General features: G+C 53.4%; 9 protein-coding genes and 1 non-coding gene across 10 annotated transcripts; 7 read left to right on the plus strand and 3 right to left on the minus strand.

Annotated features, from left to right (window-relative positions):
- Positions 1 to 3,046: 3,046 nt before the first annotated feature.
- Positions 3,047 to 4,777, plus strand: J4E90_000253 (uncharacterized protein; the record flags this gene model as incomplete). Its single annotated transcript, XM_051429850.1, has 3 exons — positions 3,047 to 3,050; positions 3,138 to 4,274; positions 4,359 to 4,777. The coding sequence occupies 3 exons, from the start codon at positions 3,047 to 3,049 to the stop codon at positions 4,775 to 4,777; spliced, it is 1,560 nt and encodes a 519-aa protein (XP_051295337.1).
- Positions 4,778 to 5,956: 1,179 nt separating this feature from the next.
- On the minus strand, positions 5,957 to 6,946 carry J4E90_000254 (uncharacterized protein; the record flags this gene model as incomplete). The annotated part of the gene is made up of 1 exon (XM_051429851.1): positions 5,957 to 6,946. The coding sequence occupies one exon, from the start codon at positions 6,944 to 6,946 to the stop codon at positions 5,957 to 5,959; it is 990 nt and encodes a 329-aa protein (XP_051295338.1).
- Positions 6,947 to 7,598: 652 nt separating this feature from the next.
- Positions 7,599 to 8,633, minus strand: J4E90_000255 (uncharacterized protein; the record flags this gene model as incomplete). Its single annotated transcript, XM_051429852.1, has 1 exon — positions 7,599 to 8,633. One exon carries the CDS (start codon positions 8,631 to 8,633, stop codon positions 7,599 to 7,601), a length of 1,035 nt encoding a protein of 344 aa, XP_051295339.1.
- Positions 8,634 to 8,950: 317 nt separating this feature from the next.
- On the plus strand, positions 8,951 to 10,445 carry J4E90_000256 (uncharacterized protein; the record flags this gene model as incomplete). Its single annotated transcript, XM_051429853.1, has 2 exons — positions 8,951 to 9,328; positions 9,375 to 10,445. 2 exons carry the CDS (start codon positions 8,951 to 8,953, stop codon positions 10,443 to 10,445), a joined length of 1,449 nt encoding a protein of 482 aa, XP_051295340.1.
- A 561-nt stretch (positions 10,446 to 11,006) lies between these two features.
- J4E90_000257 (uncharacterized protein) lies at positions 11,007 to 13,207 on the plus strand (the record flags this gene model as incomplete). The annotated part of the gene is made up of 5 exons (XM_051429854.1): positions 11,007 to 11,578; positions 11,627 to 11,857; positions 11,904 to 12,230; positions 12,282 to 12,422; positions 12,472 to 13,207. The coding sequence occupies 5 exons, from the start codon at positions 11,007 to 11,009 to the stop codon at positions 13,205 to 13,207; spliced, it is 2,007 nt and encodes a 668-aa protein (XP_051295341.1).
- A 1,172-nt stretch (positions 13,208 to 14,379) lies between these two features.
- Positions 14,380 to 14,466, minus strand: J4E90_000258. The gene has a single exon. It is a non-coding gene; the product is annotated as a tRNA-Phe (tRNA).
- Positions 14,467 to 14,753: 287 nt separating this feature from the next.
- J4E90_000259 (uncharacterized protein) lies at positions 14,754 to 15,641 on the plus strand (the record flags this gene model as incomplete). The annotated part of the gene is made up of 1 exon (XM_051429855.1): positions 14,754 to 15,641. One exon carries the CDS (start codon positions 14,754 to 14,756, stop codon positions 15,639 to 15,641), a length of 888 nt encoding a protein of 295 aa, XP_051295342.1.
- Positions 15,642 to 15,811: 170 nt separating this feature from the next.
- Positions 15,812 to 16,700, plus strand: J4E90_000260 (uncharacterized protein; the record flags this gene model as incomplete). Its single annotated transcript, XM_051429856.1, has 2 exons — positions 15,812 to 15,820; positions 15,948 to 16,700. The coding sequence occupies 2 exons, from the start codon at positions 15,812 to 15,814 to the stop codon at positions 16,698 to 16,700; spliced, it is 762 nt and encodes a 253-aa protein (XP_051295343.1).
- Positions 16,701 to 21,653: 4,953 nt separating this feature from the next.
- On the plus strand, positions 21,654 to 22,582 carry J4E90_000261 (uncharacterized protein; the record flags this gene model as incomplete). Its single annotated transcript, XM_051429857.1, has 3 exons — positions 21,654 to 21,659; positions 21,726 to 21,733; positions 21,763 to 22,582. 3 exons carry the CDS (start codon positions 21,654 to 21,656, stop codon positions 22,580 to 22,582), a joined length of 834 nt encoding a protein of 277 aa, XP_051295344.1.
- An 806-nt stretch (positions 22,583 to 23,388) lies between these two features.
- J4E90_000262 (uncharacterized protein) lies at positions 23,389 to 24,060 on the plus strand (the record flags this gene model as incomplete). The annotated part of the gene is made up of 2 exons (XM_051429858.1): positions 23,389 to 23,968; positions 24,020 to 24,060. 2 exons carry the CDS (start codon positions 23,389 to 23,391, stop codon positions 24,058 to 24,060), a joined length of 621 nt encoding a protein of 206 aa, XP_051295345.1.
- Between the last annotated feature and the right edge of the window lie 483 nt (positions 24,061 to 24,543).

Consider the following 24,543-nt stretch of genomic DNA (forward strand, 5'->3'; position numbering starts at 1 on the left):
CTGCTTGAAAGCGACCATCTGAGACCGGACGAACGAGATGAAAAGGAACCAGGCCGAACCTTGCTATCATTCGCCACAAGCAATGCATCCGCAACGGTCGTAAAGACTTTCCTGGATAGCCGCAAGGTGGATCCAGATTCGCGTGATGCGAAAGGACGCACGCCTTTGTCGTATGCTGTGCATGGAGTGGACTATCGGGCCGAAGCAATTGTAAAGATGCTTCTCGAGACCGACAGAGTAGATCCAGATTCTCAAGATAATAAAGGTCGAACGCCTCTGTCGTACGCTGCGGAAATGGGAGCCAACACGATCGTTGAAAAGCTTCTCTCAAGCAACAGGGTAGATCCCGACTCTCGAGATGACAACGGTCGAACGCCTCTGTCGTACGCTGCAGGCAAGGGGTACAACACGATCGTGAGAACGTTGCTTGACAACGGAAAAGTTGATCCAGAGTCGAGAGATACAAGTGGCCGTACCCCGCTGTTATGGGCTGCACGAACGAAGACTCGAGATCTCACGATACCGCTGGGTTTGCTGCAAACTGGGAAGGTAAACCCTGCCTCTCAGGATGAGCAAGGCTACACAGCCCTTTGGTGGGCTATTGGAGGTGGATGCAAAGAACTTGTTTCACTGCTACTTGAAACGGGGCAAGTGGATGTAGAGGCAAAGGAAAAGTCGACCGGTCGATCTCCACTGTCCCATGCAGTACGAGTCGGAAGCGAATCAAGCGTGAAGGCGTTACTAGGCACCAATGATGTGAACGTGAATTCGAAAGATGATTGCGGTATCACGCCGCTCATGTGGGCAGTCGAGCGCGAGAATCTCCATATTGTGGACATACTACTCGGTGATGGAAGGCTTCTGGAGCGCTCTACGGATCACAGCGGTCTCGAGGTCGATGCTCGATATCTCGCGTACTGGCAAAACTCATGCAACCAAGACCATGGCAAGGACTGCGCATCATCACCGATCGAGCACCGACTGCCTCACCAGATCCCGGATTGGGTCATTGACACAGCGGAAGGCTGTCTAGTACCCGGTCGTACCGCATCAAGATACATAGCTCTGAGCTATGTGTGGGTCGCCCCAGATACGAGTACCGATGTATCCACAGCGGAGAGACTAATGCTAACACAGAAAAGTCTGACCCAATTTCAAGAGCGGGGCTATCTACAAGGGGATGCACTCGCACGTCTTCCCTATGCAGTGAAAGACGCGATTATTCTTGTGCAGAAGTACGGGGAAAGATACCTTTGGGTTGATTGCCTATGTATTGTGCAGGACAGTGACAAAACACGCGATCAGGTCGACAATATGGGTGAGGTATACGCTGGCGCATACCTAACTATAATTGCTGCTTCCACTGCGGGACGCCTAAATACCCGCAAATCCACAAGATGTCGTAGCCTCGAATCTACTACCCAACTTTATGAGAAGCTTTTCAAGACCAAGTGGGCCTCTCGTGGATGGACCTTCCAAGAACAAATGCTCTCCAAGAGAGTAATTATCTTCCTTGACGGAGAGGTATTCTGGGATTGCCAGAGATGCGTCTGGAATAGGGACTACCTCACCCCAGAATCTGCTCCGGATACTACATTGACCAGACCGTACTATGAGACCGCTCGGCGAATGTCTACCATGTCTCAGCCAGATCTCAACATGTACATCGAGATGATTAGCTTGTATAACAGTCGCGACCTGACTTACCCGCAAGACGCGCTACCGGCGATATCTGGAGTGTTAAGTACACTGAAGCGTACCTTCACTTCTGGTTTCATCAATGGCCTTCCCTGTACATTCCTAGATCTCGGACTATTATGGCAGCCCTACAGTATAGCGAGTCGTAGAGTGGCCAGGGATGGAGGTAGTATCGCACCAAGAAGAGGTCTACCATCATGGTCATGGTGCGGTTGGCAATGCCCAGTAGATCCTCACAACCTCCGTTCGAGGTTTGACTACTTGAAGGAAGACTCTTCCGGGGAGCATACGACCAAACCTACTCCATCAACTTGGCAAACACACAGACTTGTGCAGTGGTATGCTTTGTCCGAAGATATGCAGCACACGTGGCGCGTTGACGAATTTGATTCTCTCATCATGCGCCCAGAAGCTGCTCTCGATAAAAGTGCTATGTTCACTGGCACACAACGATCGTTTCATCAAAGCAAATACGAATCATGGAGAGAAGGCAAAAGTGCCGGATCCGTAGATACAAACACGGCCCCGAGCTCGCACCATTTGTCCGTATCTTCTTACCAAGCTTCACGTTCTGCGTTGCAACTTCGAAGAGACTGGCCATTCCTCTCATGCAAAACAAGTACGGCTTCACTCCGTCTCAAAGCTGTCCTCAAAAAAAGGAGCCCTGCTGGTATTGGTCCTTGCTGGATGGGTCCATCGGTATTCGAACTTCGTCAATTTGCTGGTGAGCCAGCAGACTCTGACATGTGTCATCTCATATGCCTTGAAGACAAAAGAGGGAACCAAGCAGGCGTACTGCGCCATATGAACCGTGATAGGGCTGAGCCCGGCGACGCGCTTGAGCTGATCGCTTTGTCCACCGGGACTATACGGTCGGAACACCTCCGGAACATTGGAGGTGATAGCGGGCCTTTGTTCAAACAGGAGATGATATCAAAGATCGACATGAAATGCTCTTCTGAATATTTGGGTAAGTGGGATACAGTCTGAAAATATTGATGCAGCCTCGACACGCACAACTCAAGGAATGCAGCGCTGAACGATCCCTAGAACTGATGAGCGAAGTGAAGAAATACGGGGTGCAAAGCACATCTGGCTGGGAATACCACTTCTACAATGTTCTTTGGGTTGAACGCAAGGGCGAGATCGTGTATCGGAAGGCAGCTGGACGTGTACCAAAAGTCGTCTGGGAGGCAAATTGCACGGAGCCCGTGAGAATCATTCTTGGCTGATACTTTGCGGGAGCGGCGGGTCACTCTGAACTACTTCATTGACTGGTATTGATAGATACCAGACCTCAGTCGCCCCTGTATGTGCGTGACTATTTACACACTCAGGATGATACACAATGAGTCATTTCGCGCTAATCGGCGAAGATCTGGTTATATCCAGGTATAAAACTGAACGTCCGAGATCGAAAGGATCCAACAAGTATATAGTCGATTCCAAGTTCGACTTTGTCAACACTCGCGGCTTCCAAAAGATGATAGTAGACATCCTCCACGACATCCGCATCTGGACCCTATTGGCGCTCCTCAGCGGCGTCTACATCTACATACAGAATCGCCGGCGCCGCCCACCCTTCCCTGTGCTAAACACACACGCAAACGACTTCCTCGGCCGAAAAGCCAACCAAGATTACGCCACCAATGCCTCCGCCCTGATAACCACCGGCCTCGCCGCCCATCCCACCACTCCCTTCGCGCTCGCCCTCCCTAATGCCTACAAAACTATCCTCCCAGCTTCGCTATCCAATTTCGTCAAATCGAACCGAGATTTGGATCACAGGGAGTTAGTGCGTCAAGACTTCTACGCAGGATATCCCGGTTTCGAAGCTCAGGATGTGTTGCACGCGTCTGGAGATATGTTGCTAGACATCATCAAAACGAAACTAGGACAGAACGATAGTATTATGCCTGTTCTGAGCGAAAATTTGGATAGTGCATTGCGTGTGCACTGGGGTGAAGATAGGGAGTGGCGGATGCTGAACTGGCATGCCGACACAACGGTCATAATCGCGTGCGCTGCTTCGTCAGTGTTTGTTGGACCGGAGAAGTGTGAGGACGAGGAGTGGTTGAAGCTCGTGCAAGAATACGTCATGGCATATTTCTCTGCGGTAGGCGAGTTGCATGTGTATCCAGCATGGTTGCGACGCATTATCCAGCGATTCTTCTCATCCAATGCATCGGCATGCCGGAGACACATCGCCCGCGCGAGGCAAATCATGAAAGACGTCCTAGCGGATCGGAAACGCCGAGTCGAAGAAGCGAAAGCAAAAGGCAAAGATATACCCGTTTGGAACGATGCACTTGCGTGGACGCAGGCTGCTCCAGGAGGTAAAGAAGCGGAGGCGGGCGACTTGCAGCTGTCACTTGCTATGGCGGCCATGTTCACTACGAGTGAGCTGTTCAGACAGGTTCTGATCGATGTGGCATCGCATCCGGACGTTATCGCGCCGTTGCGCGAAGAGTCACAGCAGCAGATTGCTAAGCACGGTATCTCGGTCGCTGCGACAAATGGAATGGTGTTGATGGACAGTGTCTTGAAAGAGAGTCAGAGAAGGAGTGCGGCCGCAGGTATGTATTACCCTCCTTTTATACATACATTCGTACACTCTCTGAATGATATGCATAGCAAAGAAGAGCTAATATGTCGAATAGTCGCCCTGGAGCGCGTCGCTTTGAAAGACGTCAAACTCCCAACCGGACATACACTCCCGCGAGGCACACACATAATGGTCGACTCCACCTCGCTCTTCTCTCCCGCGCACTACTCCAACCCCGACTCTTTCGTTGCAGACCGCTTCCTCCGAAAGCGCGAAGCCGGCGACAAGTTTAGCCAATTTGTGCAATCAGGACCCGATTACAGTGTTTTTGGAGGTGGAAGACATATCTGCCCGGGGAGGTTTTTTGCAGGGAACGAATTGAAGATGGCAATGGCGCATGCGCTGGATAAGTATGATATCAGAGTGAAGGAGGGTTATGTCTCGAAGCCATTGGAGATGGGGGTTTACCAGGTTGTAGATCCGATGATGAAGTTTGAGGTTAGGAGGAGGGAAAGAGATGAATGTGTATTATAGAAAGTCGTTTTTTGGCTGATACTTCGCAGGATCTGCAAGCCATTGTTAACTTCCGGGGTCCAAGCCACCATGCGCACGACGGACTCAAGCGCTATAAAGCCTCCAAAACATAGCTCACCTCCGCTTCTTCTTTGCCATACTTCCTTCGTATTCTCCAAAAAAGGGTCATGCGCGTCAACATGTGTTGAGTCCGCTGTCCAAAAGCTACATGTCAACAAGCGCATTGCTAGCCTGCCCTGACTCCTACCAAAACAAAAATCACGATGGCCATGGATATGATCGCGGGGAGCAGGAGAATTTTCAATTTGCGTACATCAAGGCTAACCACACCGAAAATGGACAAACGAAGTCATGATGGGCAGGATTCTAGGGAAAAGTTCAAAAGATGACCTCTCATAAATCATGTGTCTGTCGTGCAGCGTCATCCAAGTGATGGGATAGAGAGCTCAATGTCCTGGGTCGAGGTGTATAAATACCTCTCGCCTTTCAGCACTCTGTCTTCTTAATACCACAACCCTTCCTTCTCTTTACCAAAAATTCGGTTGGAAATTCGCATGACTGCGGCTCCAGCTCTCCGAAACATACACACGATTGCGGCATGTCTGTTCCGCGCCTCGTTTCGAAACCCACATCTCGGTACGAATACTTCAAAAGCGATGAGCTATTCCGTAATGAGAGACACCAAAAAGGATCGAATGATGTATGCATGGAGTGGAAGAGTCGAGTTTTCTCCACGACCCATCTCCAAATCATAGGAGTGACTTTCCATGTAGAACGCTAGCGCATCGGTCGTCGTGCACATATAAAATCTTCGTCACGCACTCTGCTACGGTGCATCTTTTCAATGTACTCTTCTTCTCTTCCTCAAAATTGACCTCGCCTCCTTCATGGTTGGAGTTCGGTTCCAAAAGCTCCGACCGACTTCGATATGAGGAAGCGCTCGTATGCCTTTGATCTACAATAAAATTGGAAGATCACGACGTATGTGTCCAGCTTCTCGTTCGCACCAAAAGCACAAACTTTAACAACTATGCAATGACGTACCCAAAAGACAAATTTGACCAATGCATGCGCTTGAACGGTACCAAAAAAGCAAAACCAAGGCTCCCAAACAACGATAGATAAAGACCCATAATATACAATCGCTTTTCGTAAATGCACAATCGCTCCGTCATAATGCTATGATACAATCCTCTCCACTTCGATCCGCCTCCCCGCGCCATCAGTCCTACTCCCCAACTCCGCATACATGTCCCACAGATACTTTCGATGCAGAAAGACTTCGCCCTGCATCTGAACGTCATCGCCCGTGTCATCCATTGCAAGCCCGATCTTCAGATCTACATAGGCTGGTATGGCGGCTAGTAGTTCCCTGAAGAAGGCCTTGTGGACGAATGGTGTTGTGGACCACTCATGAAATTCTGGATGCGACCATTCGTAGTACCGTGGGTGAAGGGTTGGAACGATGCGCAGGAACTGTAAAGATGGCAATGCGGAGAAGAAAGATGCCCAGTCGACGTAGCGGTTCATTCTTATAGCATCTTTGAGCTGGAGTTCAACTTGTAGTCGTTTGACGCGTGAGAGGTCCCAGCCGTGTGGGATGTCGTAGGTCGGGACTGGGAGTTTGTTGAGAGAAATGGCAAACCAGTTGTTGGTGTACATGCAGTCTGTTGCCTCGCCGGCCAATCTTTGAGACGCGCGGAGGAGTTCCAGGTGGAGGAGTGGCTCTGTTTCGGCTGTTCTGGGACATACTGGGCGTTTTCCTGTTGAGAGCCGTCGTTGGTTCAGTCGTTCTCGTGACTTGAGTGCGGCCAGGCGTTTCTTCCGGTCATTGAGTATGGTCGTTGCGTCGAGGATGGGTAGAGAGCGCGATGTCCTGCGCACGACGAGGTGTGAGTAGACTTCATCCCGAATCTCCTGCGGTAGTTCGAAGAAGCGAAAGGGCCTGCCGTTGGTGATGCGTTGCGTCACCACTGCGTTGGAAACGCGACGAGGCCTCCGGGGCGGTATCGTTCTCGGCCGCCGTTCATGCTGTACCCCGTGAAGCGCGCGACTGAGCTCGGCGTCTTTCTTCGAGATATCCCCAGACTCCAGGCCCTTGAGGATGAGTAAACTTGGTAGTAGCTCCTCCAGCATGGAACCTCCCCGACGACGTTGTGGTGCGGCCATCACAGACCAATTGCATAATACAATCTGCTCCTATCAGCCACATGTTGGCGACCATTTTGTTTATGAAGTCGCCTGGACAGGGAAATTGCCTTCATCTTACACTACTGTCAAAATTGCACCAACATGTGCGACCCTGGCTCCCGCGCTGCAGGTCCTGCAGGATCGGAGGTTGCAGGGTGATACCGTGTCGTCGAGGTGTTCGCACCATGTTCAGTACGGCCCTGGTTACCGAGTGACGGGGTCGCAGGATTGTGGTGGAGAGGAGGAGCCGGGCGCGGAGATTGTGGTCCAAGCCGCTGAATCACGACAAGCAATGCGGGAAAGATGCGGCATCGTCAGCTTTTATTCTGCCAAAACTGTCAGCTGTTCTGTCAGCCGTTCCAATATTTGAGATGGTAGCTGCAGTTATTAGGGCGAGTATCGAAGAAACAATAGCAGAAGAAGTAATTGTATTACCGTAGAGTGCGGTATAGCGAGGCTATGATGTGTCTTAACAGAGGTATTATAGCTTAGTGTTTCAGCCCAAGAAGATATTGCGCATGGCGGAACGCTTAAGCGAAAGCACTAGAATAGAGAAGGCGTTCCCAGGACCTTGGTACGTTCATGCGATCGGTGGTGGGTGATTATTTTGGTGCGTTGCTTCTGGAGGCTACTAGCCGTCGACGCCTACTTTGGCGTGGCGGAAATACTTCATGCCAACCCAGGCCACGACAACCCACACCCAGCTCGTGACTGCCGTGCAAACGATCAATGCGGGATAGTAGCCCGTGATGGGCAGGGTTGCGTCGTCTTCCAAATCGGGTGGAGCATACGGTGTCTCGCCCACGTCCCAAGCCCAGCTCCAGATTCCGAGGCAAGAGCCCATGCCGACGACGAAAACAATCCACGTTGCTATGAGCACGACCCAGCCCCACCACTCCGTCTCGCTGTAATCCCACTCGTCATCGGGGTCAGCCTCGGCAGGTGTCAGGACTGCCGAGATGGAAGTGCGTCGGTTGCTCCGAGTTGAACGGCGGTGTGCAAGAGATGTCGCAGAGCCCTGGTTGGCACCACTGAAGGAGAAGTCATTGCCGGCGGGAGAGGGGCGGTAGAAGGACATGGTGTCGTCTTCGTCGGTAGTCGAAGCGTAAGGCGCGACCGGGCTCGTCATGGGTGATGCAAGTAGTGAAGGAGCAGGCCGTTCAGGGCCATCGGGTGGGGTGTAAATAAGCGCGGGTGACGACGGGGACAGACGGGCAGCGGGTAGCCATCCACTGTCGGACGAAGAGTTGAGGGGAGCGTTCTCGTAGCTGAAGCGGCCTGGAGCCGAGCCTTCGTCCGAGGGGTCTAAGCTCGTGGTGGTGGTGATTGTGGGTGTTTTGGCCTTGCGCAGAGAGCTGCTCCGTTCACGCATCTTGGCCATGGCGGCTTTCCTAAGGGATCCCTTTCGCTGCCTCCCTTGGCTCTGGCGCAGGGCAGTCGCGATGGAGGACGCCCTCTTCGCACCTTCCGCATCCTGATCGTGCTCCTCGTCGTTGCCTAGTTGTGTCGATGGCGCCTTCCCCATGGCATCCATGGATGACCTGAGGAAGGCGCCCAGTATGCCTCCCGACTTGCTGCGTCTATGGCTAGACGCGCCGTCCGCCTCGTGCTTCACATCCGCTCCCTCAGCACGCCCCTCATTGCGCGCACCGTTTCCGTCTGGCATGGTTCCCACGTGCGTCAACAGCCATGGAGGACCGAGGTGGTGAATCAAGTGTCATGTTTCGGAGCCAGACCGTCAACGTCAGCGTCATGTTGCGCTCTAGGGTACCAAGCGCAGCGTTCCCTTGCATGCGGGCTAGTCGGGGCCGGATTGGTCGATTCACCGAGTATGGGCCGCCGCATACAGAAGGCCTCCCTCAATTTCCCCTCCACCTCCCGTCCGGGGTTCAACTGCGCTGGTTATCTCGTTAAGCCTGGATTGCGCTTTCGCTAACCGTCACTCATTACCGTCACTCATTTACCACCGTCATGGCCTCGAAAATGCCGCTGCCAGCTCCACCACGGACCCCAACGCCGCCTCCTGACGAGAACGCGCCCCAGCCCGTAGGACTAGGATTCCGAAGCGATCTGGCTATGGGCGATATGGGGCCTAACAACAATGCGCTGCTGTCGCCCATGTCGGCTACGTTTCCCTCGAAGCAGTATGCGACTCTCGGACCCAGTGACTCAGTTTCGCAGAGGGCGTCCCCGGCGACTCTGTATACACCCGCGAGCGCGACCTTTCCACAGACACCAGCGAGTGCTGCCAGCGGAACCATGGATCTCGACGCGCCCTCTATGAGCGGGTCCGAGAACCCCAATCCCTTCAACTTCCAGTCTATCGCCTACCAGCCTGGTCGACCTCAAACAAAGGCCAATGTGCGTTCTTCTATATAACCCGACGCGCTTGTACTAACTTTCGCAGGATATCGGCCGACGACGAGGACACAAGTACAAGCACAGTAGTGTATCGCATCAGATCTTCCTAGAACCCGCACCGCGCGCCCCGCTCCAGCTTCCCGCCTCGCTCCCGATCCCGACCTTCAAAGAGTATCGCTCGTCCATGTCCAAGGATCAGAAGCTGAGGCTGGCATGGTGTTTCTGCCATCTGGTAGTCGCTGGTCTCGTACAGTGGGGCGCGCACGAATCCCTGGCTCTCACAGTGTTGTCGCGACTGATCTTCTACGATGCGCTCGGCGCATTTCTCTGTGTGGCCGTTGACGTTGGATCCAACTTCGAGGTATGGAAGCGATCAAGCATACGACACCCGTTTGGCTTTGAGCGTCTGGAGGTTATTGCAGGACTAGGCATGTCTGTCGGACTACTGTTCATGGGACTGGACCTCATATCGCATGGCTTGACGCACGCGCTCGAGAACAGTGGAGGACACGAGGCGCATCATGCAGACACGCATGAACGAGTATCGCCTGGCAGCATTGATCTTGCTGCCTTGTGTGGCATTGTCTCGACACTCGTCTCGGCAATCCTGCTGAAGAACCATGCGCGCATCGGCAAGGTCATGAGGCTGAGCGCCATCGCTAACCTACCCTCCGTGCTGAGCAACCCTTCGCATTTTCTGACATTATCGTGCTCGACACTGCTCCTTCTGCTGCCACTGCTGAGCATCCAGATGTATGTGTGGCTTGATCGGACCCTTTCATTTTCAGTAGCGTTCTCCATGGTAGCGCTGGGGTGGATTCAGGGATGGACGCTGGGGAAGATGCTGCTCATGTCCTACTCGGGGCCCGGCGTTTCGGACATTATGTACGACCTCGAGACGGACCCAGCCATCAGGGCGGTCGAAGAGGCAAAGTTCTGGCAGGTACACTACGGCCTCTGCCAGGCGAACCTCAAACTACGAGTGCGGAATTTGGAAGAAATTGGGCGCCTGCGCGATCGCATTGGCAGTATGGTGCGGAACCGCTTGGGCGGCGGATACGGGAGCGGCGGGCACAGATGGGAAATTTCGACCCAAATTATACTCGAGAAGGACTGAGGACGCTGGGCGCCGTTGCATGTCCGCGATTAGATTCTGCAATAAATCTTCGAACCCCTGTGGCGGGATCATCTCACTAAGACTCAACCGCAGCCCGAACGTTGCCCCAAAAAGCAGTGCGACGCCAGAAGTTGGTCCACTACGAACATACTTTTGCGGCAGCGCAACGCTGCATGATAGCAGTGCACCCGCTGGTTCCGATGGCAGGTTTGCTGCGGAAAAACGACATCATCTGCGCGTGTGAGACAGCTGGCATCGACGCCTGACGACGGCCCCTGGGCCGACTAAAAGCCTTAGCGAGAGCCCTGCCGACGCTTTCGATCAACAGGCACCCAGTGCGCGCACACCGCTGGCGGCTTGCCCCGTGCGACTGGCCGACTTTGGTCTGATCCGGCTTGGGCTGCCTGCAGGTGCTTGCTGTTCGCTCGTCACGCCCACCGCAACTCTCCACACACCCGTTCGCTTTTGTGCGTCGCCTGCACAGCGTCCTGAAGTTTTGCGAGAGCGTGAATGAGCCTGTGACCTGCGCGGCTGGCAGAAGGCAGATAAAATACCGCCCGCATGCCCTGGCTGGGCATGGCGAGAGGACGCGATGACCGGGCCACACGACACCGTGACGACGGCGAATATCTCGACGAACGAGAGCGGAGGCACCGGCGCCGCCACAAATCTCGCGACCACGACGACGAACCCACAGCTTCCACACGCGAAAGGAGAGAGCGCCGACGGGCAGAGGAGGCAAGAAGGCAGGCCGAGGTCGACATTGAGGACATTAGAGCGCGCAGAGAGTCCTACTATTCTCGCAACGAGGCTGAGAAGAGGCGCGACCGCGATCGCGTGGTATCAGACAGCAAACGCACACCGGCCAAGGAAAAGCCACGGAGCAGCCGTGAGAAGGAGGTGCGACGGGACAGCACGCGGAAGCCGAAGAGAGCAGTGATACCTGATGACCACGACGACTTCGTCTTTGGCCGCCCCAAGTCCATGGGTCACGTTGAGGAAGTCCCTGTGCGACGAGCATCTGGGCGCAAGCGAAGCGAGGAAGGCGGCTCTTCTAGCAGGACTGCCTACACTCCGCATTCAGGTTCTGGATCTGCGTCAGTCCGCAGGGTCGAAGTTCCGCCATTGACCAGGTTAGTCCCGTCTCCACTTGTACACGTAGCTCAGCTAATGAGGGCCAGGAATTCATCTACACGCGAGCCAAAAGCACATACTTCTGCCAGAGAACGAGAGCCCAGGCCGACAGTACGACGCAGCAACACGGTCAAGTCGCCTCCCCCAACGCCACTCACCAGGACGCAGTCGGTCAAGGATGCTGCCCGTCGGAGCACCGGGGGCATCTTGTCAAGCTTCTTCTCCAAGGCGGCGCCTCCAGTTTCGCGAACGCCTTCGCGCAAGGCTGAAGAGAAAACGTTAGTATCCCCGTCACGTTACCCCTACAAAGCTAACCTCAATTAGGGTCGACTGTCTCGTGTGCATGAACGATGATCTACCCATCACCAAGACCGTCAAGCTCGCATGTGGCCATCGCATGTGCTACTCGTGCCTCAAGCGCCAATTTACCCTTTCCGTAAAGGACCCTGCTCACATGCCACCACGATGCTGCACCTCAGAGCACATCCCATTGAAGTATGCCGACCGCCTCTTCGATGACAAGTTCAAGGTCCAATGGAACCGGAAGTTCCAAGAGTACACGACTGCCAACCGCCTATACTGCCCCACGAAAGGGTGTGGCCAGTGGATCAAACCTTCCAAGATCAAGATGGACCCGACATACGGACGCAAGTACGCACGCTGCAGCACGTGCAACACCAAGGTCTGCGTACTCTGCAACAGCAAGTTCCACACGAAGCGCGAATGCCCCAAGGACGAGGAGACCAACCGCCTGGTAGAGATGGCCAAGGAGAAGGGCTGGCAACGATGCTACAGCTGCAAGGCTGTAGTCGAGCTGAAGGAAGGTTGCAATCACATGACCTGGTACGTTCATTACTTCACTCACATACAACACTAGCTAACAACATCCCAGCCGCTGCACAGCACAATTCTGCATGGTCTGCGCCGCCCCATGGAAGACCTGCAGCTGCCCCTGGTTCAACTACCAACACATCCCCGACGGCGACCAGCTCAACGACATGCGCGTCCCCTACCCGCAACAAGCCCGCTACGCCGATGTTGAAGTCATCGAAATCCCCGACGAGCCCTCGCCACCCCTCGCCCGCCGCCCCAGCGTCCGCACCCCACGCAACCGCAGCGAACGCGACCTCCCCCGACCCGAATCCCGCCGCCTGTCCGCTCACCTCCGCGACTCACTGCACCTCAACCCCACGCCCACCGTCTCCTCCATCCGCCGCACTGAACCCGAGGTGCAAATGTACGGCGTCGGCAACGCAGGTGGCCACCACATGAACGACTCGTACGCCATCCGCTCCATGCCCGCATCCGTCGCGCGCACCGCAGCCCGCACATCCACTCCACGCACGTCAACCCCACGTGGCGCGTTCTTCACCAGCAGCAGCAGTACACGCCGCGCTGCGCCCGCCCCTGCACCCGTTGCCGCCCCTCGCGTCCGACCCGCATCCACACCTGTCGTCACCTCCTCCACCATGGCCGGTCTCTCTCGCGATGGCCGCAAGGTTGGCCAGAACCGTGTCGGCACATGGCTCACTCATGTCCAAATCGACCCCGAAGCTACCAACACAGCTGCCCGGGATGTCGAAGTGGATGACTGGAGGTGCGATGGTACCATGATTGGTATCGACTAGATCATATCGCATTCTATTGCACACATAACGACCGGCGTTGTTTTTTTTTGCTTTCGATCTGGGTTTTACATCTCCTTCTAGTCGTCACGCTTCCTCTTCTTCACTCAGCATCTATTTTCTGGGCTTTGCGTTTTTGGGATTTATACATCGGATTGTTGTTTTTTTCTCTCGGTTATTGGGTTGGTCATTTTGAGCTTTGGGAATGTTTAGAGTTACCCTTCTCCCTCCTTTTTATCTTTCGCGAGCGAAAAGCCGCGAAGGGTTCTTTTTCTTTTGTGTGTATTAGTCGTGTTGATTAGCGGTTTTTGGATAGCATTTAGCCGGCAAGATACCCACCCTTTACGCCCTCGTTTAATCAGTTATTTTTATTGTGTTAATGCTATTGTACTCTTTTTGTTCAACTTCAAAAGTGTTTGAGATTGTTTTGCTATTGGTGATGTAATGTGATGTAGTTTAGCGGGAGTTGGGGAAAGGTCAAAAAATTGTTTGTCGTAGAGTACAGTAATGATATTGCTATCCACGTCATCCTATTGCTACAGATCATTTGACAGTGTTTACACCAATCCAATTCGAAATGCTGTATTGTTGATTGATAACAGGCCCACTGCAGCGCAGTGATTTGAAACACTTCTATCAAATACTTGCCTAACATGTTTGATAATTTAGACATCGTGTTTGAATATCAGCCTAACTATGTGTGCGAAGCCAAGACATCCATAAGGCTACCTAGGCATCTACGCCTCACACCAAGAAGTGACTGAGAAGTTCTGCAGCCTACACTAGGGTCAAACGTGCAGGTTAGGAAACATAGCGAGTATCCATCTGCTTCCTCGATTGGAGTGCCTACGCCATCGCCCCTCAACTCCCCATCTTAAGCGTAACCACCTCCCCGAGCAAGTAAGTCAAAGGAGATCCTGAGATCCACCTCGTCATCGTGAGGCGTATGCAGAGTACGTGGCACCAGCGCAATGGCTGTCACCTTCGCTTGTCCTCTCGCTTGATATGTACAAAAAAATGAGGCAGTGAGCAGAGAGGGGTAACGGACCTACTCTCCCAGCCCCCCTTCAACCCTGTACCCTGATCGTCTACTGAGCGGTGAAGCCCGTTGGAAGAGCAAAAGATTGGCAAAAAGAATAGTTCGAAAGATCTTGAGCAGGCTCAAGCACGGTGATTGTCCCCTTCGTGGATCGAACACGATACCTCCAGATTTAGTGACTGATGACTTCAGTCTGGCGCTCTCCCAATTGAGCTAAGGAGACGGTTTCTTGATGGAAGTTTGCCAGACTGCGACGAATATATCGGGGATAGATGTGCTTCTCCAGGAGCTCCAATAGTCCAAGATCGCGAAATGGAACTTTGTAACATGTCTCTGCCGTGTGTGGAGTTGAGGTCGTTGACTAAGAAAGATGACGGTTAGTGTACCGAGGCTCACCCATCGCAAGTCCACCAGCTCCACAGCATCATCCCCAACGTCTTTCCGCGCAAAAGCTCCCACACCACCACAACGCCGTCGCGCTCACTCCCACACCGCGTCAACTCTTCCTAAATGCAGCCCTCACCTCTCGCAAACCCATTGGCAACCGTCGCCCAACTCGAAACCTCCGGCTCGCAACTCGATGGCATCCAACCCACGCTCGAAGACTCCGTCCGCTTCGCCGGCGCGCGCCTCACACAAGCCGCCGGTATCCTGCTCCGCCTCCCACAAGAAGTAATCGCGCAAGCCATCGTAGTCTTCATGCGCTTCTGGCTCGGCCCTGAAGGCGGCAGTCTCGCGGAATTCGGCGCAGAACAAGTCTCAGCCGCGTCGTTGTACCTTACCACGAAGCTCTCCGCATATCCAAAGTCAGCGCGTAGTCTCGTAAACGTGTACGCGTATCTCGATTCGCTGCCGGTGACATACTTCGATCTTGAACAGCTTCAGAAAACGGGCGAAGATGCAAAGGGATACTACGTCAGCGAGGGGACATACGAGCGCCGTCGCGCAACGCTGTTTACAACCGAACAACGCATCCTACGTACCCTCGGCTTCAACACGCACGTCCAACTCCCCTACACACTATGCATAACATACATGCAAGCCCTCGACATCTTCAGCCACCCGCGCGCCTCTGAACTCGCGAAACGCGCAATCGCGCATCTCAATACCGCGCTCTTGAGTCCGCAGTGCCTTTACCTGACGCACCAGCCGCATGAGTTGGCGACGGCGGGGATTTATCTTGCGGCGAGGGAGACGGGGATTAAGATGCCCGAGTGTGAGTGGTGGGAGGTGTTTGATACGGATAGAGAGGTACTGGGTTTCCTTTGTGTGGGGCTGTTGAGCTTGGAGGGGTGGGTGAGGAGTGAGAAGGAGAGGTGGGAGGGAGGGAAGGTGCCGATGAGTGTGGAGGGGGTAGAAGCGGAGGTCAAGAGGATGCGAGAGGAGAAAGAGGCTTGAAAGGCGCGATACCGTTTGCTCTCACCTTGGACCTGACGGAATATCCATCACGGACACTGAGGACCTCGCATAACTCCTCTGTACGACTCTCGAAGATGCGCGACGAATCTCGAAAGTCACACACTGTTCGCGATGTTGCGCAAACTTCTGGAAAACACCATATCTTCACGATGTCTCTCGTACGCAAACAATGTGTCGATTTGAAGAGCTGGGCGACCGTAATGAGCAATCCGATTCATTCCCGCTACTACCGTCGACTAATACCCACATCATATCGACATGGCATCAAGAGAAATACCACTTCAGAAGAGCGTGATGCCTTTCGAAGATTTTCTAAGGTGGAATAGTGACCGCAATATTGAACTGCGGTACGATCGGTTCGTGAACGACAATAGGTATGAGCAGCGCATCACCTGTCTACCGTCAAGCGCGGGCGTCCAACAGAAATGGTCTTCACATACGGAAGCTGAAAAGCACCGAAGTGCTCCTGCACGGCTAGAGGGAACATACGAGGGTTTTAGCATCGAAAGAACTACAGACACCGTTATGGATGCACCACTCGACAACGCTAAGGACCATGACTCTGTACTCGGCCCTCGTAGTAACCCCGTGAGGTTGAGTCGCAAAGCTGCTGTGAAGCGCAACAGTACGAAAGAGAAAAGGTCTACGACTGAGAGACACAACAGTGCGACGCAGAGCACCCACGTCCGCGCGAAGACTTCTTCTATGGTGCCAGCTATCCGGATCATTGGAAGCACGCTACCCATCTTACCCCGCTTTAGCTTCGATGAAACACCCAGTGAGCTCTCGTTTAGCCTCAGCAAGCTCTCCAACTCGCCTGATTTTGAAGACATCCCGCTTAGCCCCGTGGCTGGTTCAGAGCCGGTCAACTCGTCTCAACCGCAACTACCTGCCCAAGACCAGCGAAGCCATCGAGCAGCCGAAGAGGAACGAGAAGAAAAGATGGGAAACCAAGAAGTGGAGCGACAGCAACGCCATGTTCCGACGACTTTTGATCAGATATTGGGAGAGAAGAAGGTTCCTACCGCGTTGTTGTAGATGTTGCAGGAGGATGAAGGAGGTGAATGAAGGAGATGAGTACGAAGGTCAGTCATGTAGCAGATACAATCACCATCTCGCCCACAACCGAACACATCACTTCAAGATTAGCAGCACGCTGTTCACCAACACGTGCTCGATCTCAAACGCGATTCCACAACGCAATCGTTTGCTACACTGTACATCTTCCCCCCACGTTTCTTCGTTACTGTCGCGACAGCTAGATAAGACTGTTATGTTCTCGAAGTGAGCCATTGTAGCCTTGACACAATGTATTGTCCCTCTGGTCCAAACTTTCACACTACACTGTAGTACTCTCAGGCGTAACACATACTACCGTTTAGGCCTTAGTATTAATACATCACTATCGACTGATAATCTCCTCTTTCAGACAGAGCGGAAATAGCTCACCACCCATAGACACAGCCATGCCACCCGCCCTAGTCGCCCTACCAACAGGAACCCACGCATCATGGCTCGACATGCTCCCTTCCTCCCTTCTACCTAAGCCTAAGCGCCAACCCCGTGCAACACCCCAAATGCTCCTCCGCATCTCTGCTCTCCACCACTCCCTCTCTATCATAAAACACTCCCTCATAACCCGCACGCACATGCACCACCTATACCGCACCCTCGGCGCCTACTGCATCACCTGCAGCCCCCTTTCCACCTGCGGATCTTGCGGTGCCACATGTCCCCTTCTACGTCCCTATGCTTCCAGTTGTGCATTCTTCGGGGCGGTGGAAGCGGATAAAGGGTGGGTGAGGCGGTTGGTAGCTGATAAGGCGAAGTACAGGGAGATTGTTGGGGATATGCAGACTAGGGGTACGAGTGTGTATGCGGCTACGGTTTCGAGGTGGGAGAGGGTGGTACAGGGGTTGAGGGAGGGGTGTGAGGTGCCGAGTGAGAGGTGGGAGAAGGAGGGGTGGCCGAGTGGGAGGGGGAATGAGGGGGAGGGGATGGTGGTGTTTAGAGAGGGGTGGAGATTTGAGAGGGCTTGGGGTAGGGGGGTGGTGGTGGGTGGGGATGGGGGTGTGGCGCCTGAGGTGAGGTGTTTGGTTTTGAGGGGGGTTAAGAGGAAGTTTGAGGACTGTGATGATGAGAATGGAAAAGATGGGGAGGGTAGGAAACGTGTCAAATGTGCGTAGCAGGGTACTAGTAAGTTTACTTGGTACAACTTCATCGACTCAACGATACATACATCTGGCTCCCGCAGTCCAACTTGTTCCTCAGAAGTGCGCGATGGACTTAGTGTTCTTTCGATGCTCTCGAAGCAGAACCACAAGCTCGTTGTCATCAGGGAGGCGCCTCATCAATGCTCTTGCTGGCGTCCCGAACGAGTCGCCTTTGTCGGGGTTGGCACCATGCTCCAGTAGCCATTTAGCCGTCTCGTATCGCTTCCGGCGGAGAGCACAGTGTAGTGGTGTGCCTTCGCGTCCGCAACATTCGTCTGGAATAGGTGGTCCACTGTCCATACTGTGGATGTCGAGGCTTAGCTCTCCGACAAGGTACTCAAGCATTGGAATTCTGTTGTCGCTTGTACTACCCGCTGCACGGTGGAGCGGTGTAGAGTTGGATAGCACAGCACCATGAGCGAGCAAAAGAGCGAATATCTCTGGGCTACAGTTTGCGGCTGCGCTATTGAGTGTGTGGCCACAGTTGGATATGGGACGCATATTCATCTGTGGCGCTGTTATCTTCTTCGGTGGCCCGAGGTTGGGGTTCGCTCCTAGTTTGAGGAGCAGTCGAATGCTCGGTTCGTCGTTTTCTTGAACAACGAATCTAATCCCAATAAGCTAGTTAATGCAGTTGCAGTTACCGTGCAGACTTACAGGAGGAGAGTATTACCGCGGGCTACGCTGGTATTGACGTCGTAACCAGACTCTATCAACCACTTCACCGTTTCGTGGGATCTGGATGCAAGATGCACTGTGCGCGTATCCCATTTGGCACCTACTCCAAGTAGCTGGCTGGCTAAGGCGAGATGTCCGCGTTCAACAGCTCGGTTGAGACTATATGTCAACATCCCAAGCTCGCGATCCGGTACCAGTTTTAAGGCAATAGCTGCGTCATTATCCTCGCACGACTGCAGAAATACTGGGTAGTATGGGTCTTTTTCGAGTTCTTGGTAACAGCACATGCGGCATGCGGCGGCATGGTGAAATCAGGTGGTGGTGCACAGTGTGCACATGTGAGGAACGTAGCGGGGTGGTGAGATCAAGCGACGGTTTCGATTACTCGTTCAGTCGCGATCGCGATATGAATACATCTGACTGGCCCCCCGTAGGATTGCCGTCATCATGCGGCGTATGCGGCGTATGCGGCGTACTGTTTCAGATACTACCCAGAGACGATGGGTGGCCGTCTGGGGTCGCCATGGGGTTAGCGCCGGACTCGTGGTCGTCCGTGCGGCCATGTAAGTGGCAGTCGCACTTACCCTCATCACCTTCCAATCGCTTCCTTCCGTTCGACATCGATATCTCCTTCCCCTAAAACTCTACCACTTTATCTAGTGATTTTGCATTCGAAGTACACCTGCCATTCCGCCGGGGTACAGCAACGTCAGACAAGTCACAAACATGGTGAATTGCATCGTCAAATCAGCCCCCATGGCCATCAGCGTCTGGTGTAGACAGAGTATAACGCTACGCCACGGGCCAAAACCTCTTCGGGGACCAAACATCCGTCTCTTTTTTTTGCTTGGATTCGCTACCCAATCTGACAACATCGCACCTTCGCAATACCGCTGCTTCGCGGTGCAGAATACGTGTCCTGAGTCCCGATTTTAGAACATCAACGACAATCCTTTGCAAGCGCTTCGGCCATGTAGGAAATTACTACACGGAGCGTATGCAAAGAAGCATGCCGCATGGCAGTGCAAGAATATCTAAATTGGACTGTAGGTGGATGGAAGCGCAAGCACGCTGACCATCCAGATGACACATAAAGCTGAACGAAGATCATGATTCTAGGAGATTTCAAAGTACTCCCCCCATCGTTTCATTCTTCCTGCATCACTACGTCGTCATGAAACTCCTACACCGCGGTTGTGCATTCGCTTTACTTTTCTCCCATTCGGCATTCATCGAGGCACAGATCAGTACGGGTACCGGAAGCAGCAGCGTGATCATCCAGATTCAGGCCCCATTTCCGGTACCAGCCAACAGTACAAGCACCACTATCGTCAAACCTTCCACTCCACTCGATGGACCACATACGACGGCTTCCTCGAGCCTTTCGTTCACTAGTCTCTCCTTGGCGACGCAGATGAACGATACCGTCGTGTATACCAGCACAATTGCATCTTCATCGAATGCCTCAACTAGAGGACTTACTACTTCTACCCAACCTTCCGGCCCCCCTTTAGTCTCGTCTATCACTTCGTCTTACACTCCATCTTCAGTCTCGTCGAGTACTGCCACGTTTTCACCAGCGGTATCCAGTGCTAGCAATCTGACGAATATATCAAGTTCTGTTACGGGAGTTACAACCAGTGGTGAGACAAGCATCTTTCCAACCGTACAGCCTACTGTAGTCAGTTCAGCGTCCAACACTGCCTCAACAATACTCGCAACATCAGACAGCCTAGTACTTCCTCCCGGAATCACCATTCCTCCTTTGCCAGTAACTACCTTGGTACCCACTGGAACCGAAGTCCAGTCGAGTGCGTCGGATCTATCCATAGCCATCGTGGGCGTTTTCCCCATTCTTCAAAACTGGATAGAAGATCCTGTCGCTCATGTCACCGACGTGACAGACGAGCTGAACAACATCCTACCCCACGCAGTTGGCTTCTTGGCCAAGTTACCAAAGCCAACAGACGGAGTTGAGCCATGTGGGTCTGGAAAACGTCGAAGAAGCGAACGAGACCATGAATTGCACGATGTTCTCAGTGAGCGCGATTTACTCGGCGGGTTGTTCAAGACAGCATTCTCGCTCGTCAACTGTGTCATAGACACAACTAACAAGGTGAAAGATGCAGTGATCGGTAGGACTACGGCCGCAGTGAACACTGTCAAGGGCTTACAAGACGACCTCAAGCCGTTGCTCGACGCTCTCAACGAAGTGGTTCCGGACGAAGCCTCCGAGCCATCTGACTCAGTATCTGAGACTGAAGAACCTACGCAGACTTCCTCCTCTACATGCACTTTAACGACCGTTAGCAACTGCAACATTGCATGTACGGCGACTGCAACTACGACCAAAGGAGGGCCAAACAAGCGGGCGCAAGGTGATGTCTGCACCACAGTCTGCGGTGCACCCATCACTAAATGCGATGTTACTGGTTCCACTTCTTCATCCACGGTTACGTCTACAACAACGGCTATTAGACAGAGATGTGCCCCCGACTGCGACAACTGTAATGGAAAGGTGCGAAGACTGGCGACTAGCGTACCTGCACCGACCGAATTTCCCACAGCTTTTGAGAGCATTGCTATCTCGTCAACCACGACCATTGCTGTATCGCACTTCCGCAACCCTCAGTTGAGCGCGGAAGGGCTTGCACCAGTGGAAACCGGCCACCCTACTAGTCATGTCTCGAAGCGAAGTCTTTCGAGCCCTTATGGGCCTGAACACAACGGTATGTGACTTGTCTCATAGCTGGCTGTATCCTGTTAAAGCTATTGGAAGCTACTGACATGCATCGCCCATGTGTAATACTCAGCTTCCACTGACGTCGACTAACTCTGCCAGGTGATGTTGGGGCATGGCTCCTTGATCAGATCGACGATAGCCTTAACCCTTACGGCTCTCTTGAACAGGGCCGAGGAACGACGGGGCTGACGTTCCCACTGGAAGATACAGCGGACGATTAGCACCTGGTCAACCTATGGGGTTGCACATCCGTCGTGGTCATCTCCCGCAAACGCATGTTTCTTACCCACATCTGGGAAAAACCTTCCATGGAACAGCCACAGCTTTTCCAAAGTGATGTATTGGATGTTCTCCGAAATGGTAGTCCGGTGTTTCCCCACGGTCTTACAGTATTCACTGTGCCCGGCGAAGGCTTCGAAAACATTGCAGAGAACAAAGTACGTGCGTTCATCATTACGCCGTATAGGGATTTCGCTATCAACCCGGCCAGCGACGACATTGACTATCCATACGAAGTAAACAAGATCAAAGATCTGTTGACCAGCATCCTTGGACGAAATGACGCAATAATTATACCCTACTCTCCGGCTGAGGAAAATAATCGGGAGGGGACCCCGAAAGGCAAGATCTACATTCAATATGACCCCGTGACAGCCGCCACCGTACCAGCAGAAGGCGATTGTAATCAGCAGCAAGCTGCGGCGATAGAGCTTTGGTTTGAGGATGCTCCTACCTACCGTTATAGAGACACATGGCAGCCATTCCCAGATCAGGTTGTGCAGGCAAAGAAACGGTCCGTCGCATCGAGTGGTAAAGTTCTGCGCTTGCTCAGAGGAAGAGAGGTGACGGATACGGACGAAGCAGAGTGGAAAGAGTACGAGGCTTTGTTGAGACGTCAAGATGGCGACACTTGTGCTCGACCTAGCAACAGCTTGTCGGTATCACCGGTATCATCCATCGCATCACCAGCTTTGACTGCGCCTACTCCGTCCACCCTCCAGACAACGGCCAGGCCGTCATTGAGCGACTCAACCGGCGAAAGCTCAAGCCCACCGCCCTCGTCAATAGCCACATCATCACCAACTTCAAAGTCTTCTTTGACGTCGGAGACTCCGTTTCTTACGTGGACACCGGCACAGCCTAGCACGACGAAAACACCTTCAGCAGTGCCTAAGCCATCCCCTGCATCGCAACCTCCGCCACCACCTCAAACCGAGCCTCCGACAAAGGCATTATCGGTGATCTTCCGGAACACAAAAGGCAATGGCGAAGACTACAACAACTAAACATTCTTCGAGACCAAGCCGAACACGCAGGCGGACGGCTGCAGCGTCCCCGTACTCAACGACGTCTCGCGGCAATGGTCGGATCCTTCTGCCCTATCAACTCCACCGTGGCCGCACGGCACCTTCACCATGCCACTATTTGGAGAAGAGGACTGCAAATACCTGAGCGATGGGACTAATGCGGGTGTGCTTCATTGTCCTAGCATGGGTCAGGGCAAGACGGTCGGGTGTAAAGAGGCCGATGAGAAGGACGATGCTGATGATATCACGGATTGTCATTATCCGGGTCTTGAGAGGAAGGTCCATGTTATTGTTTATTGTGAGTGGTAAGATAGCCCATTCTTGGAACTACGAGTCTTTTGTGCAAATGCCGGCGATTGTCGTCCCAGTAGTAATGGCTCGCTGCTCGCTCCGCGTTATCGCAAGCCATTGGCATGTGTTCTGCTCATGCCGAAGAGACGCCTGAGATGCAACGCGCCTCTCCGTCACCATAACCGGCTTCAAAGTCCCCCAAACAAGGTCTTATCTACACTAAACAGCGGCTGAAGTGCAATATCGTGTGAATGGCTGGTGTTTGAGAGGCTAGCTGATCGTCGCTGCGGCACTGCAGATGTGGTTATGCGAGCCTCCTGTGACGTGCGTTGCGGCTGGAAGCTTAGCACTTGAGGAAACCATGACGTCAACAATGAGCTTGGACTTATTGCAGCTCTAGACCCTACGTTTGGCGGGCAACCTCAACTTTGAACTACACACCTCACAACACAGGAATCTTTGTCAGTTTCAATTGCATCTCACCAATTCACATCATGAGCTTCCTACGACCCATGTCAATGCTGCGCTCGGCAGCACTACGGCCCGCAGCCCTCTCGGCGGCTCCCCGTGCCCGCGTCCAAGTTCGTTTCGCGACATCAGATTACGGCTCTGGTAAGGGCAACCCAGCTGGAGAGAAGCCCGAGAAGCAGGGCGCCAACCCCAGCGAGAACCTCGAGCACCCCGGCCCCGCACCTCCCAAGGTCGCCCAGGGCAAATCTTCGTCGTCGCCGAACAAGGACAGCAACGCCAGCCAGAATGACTCTCCCAAGCCTACATCCGAGTCACCGGCTCCTAAGAGCTCTTCTGGCAAGCGCGAGTTCTCGACATCGGCCCGCCAGATGAAGGACAACAAAGAGCCAGCCGTCAAGCAGGGCCAAGACAACAAGCCCTCGCCCAACGAAGTCAAAGGTGCGAAACCCAAAATACTCAACGAAAACCCGCCGGCTTCTGAAGAGCAGAGCGAGGACGTCAAGCAACACAACAAGGACATGGATAACAGGGCGGAACAGGCGCATGAGAAGGTCAGCAACGAAGAGGCAGAGAAGGACAAAGTCCCCGGCGGCTTCTGGAAAGGTATGTCATAGCTTGACGAAGGGCATTGGCATGTCGCTAACACATTTACAGGCGAAGGTGGACGAAGCGGCTCCGAAGGCGTACGAGGATAAGCAAAGGGCGGGTGAATGTTCGGACAACATTAGCATGGTGTACAATTAGCTGAATTGACTCGTAGAAGTGTCATGAAATGTACAACATTTATCAAACATAAGCAGCCATAAACAACGTGTCTTGTGCTGTCTATCCATCGTCGGGGCGCTGAAAGTAGGCTTGGCTTCACAAGTTTTGTGCATGTTTGGGGATGACGTAGGGGGCTAGCGTGTGGATCGCCCCCGCATTTGTCGACGTGATGGGATTTTTTTGAAATGCCATCGCGACACAACGCCCGGCAGAGGGGCGCTATTTCGCACGACTTGTGCTACGATGATGCTCTCTGCCTTTCTAAACCAGAGTGACAGGCCTCGGAGCTCTCTTACTGCGAAAACGTCAAGCATATACAGGGCCTAGACCGTGCTCCTGAAAGGCGATCTCACAATTGCGCACAGCCAAAAGACGCGGTTGCATGTGGCCATAGCTCCTCATTGGCTGCTCTG

The sequence above is a fragment of the Alternaria incomplexa genome, assembly GCF_024043165.1.
Source record: "Alternaria incomplexa strain BMP 0042 chromosome Unknown scaffold_1, whole genome shotgun sequence".
Taxonomy (NCBI): Eukaryota; Fungi; Ascomycota; class Dothideomycetes; order Pleosporales; family Pleosporaceae; genus Alternaria; species Alternaria incomplexa.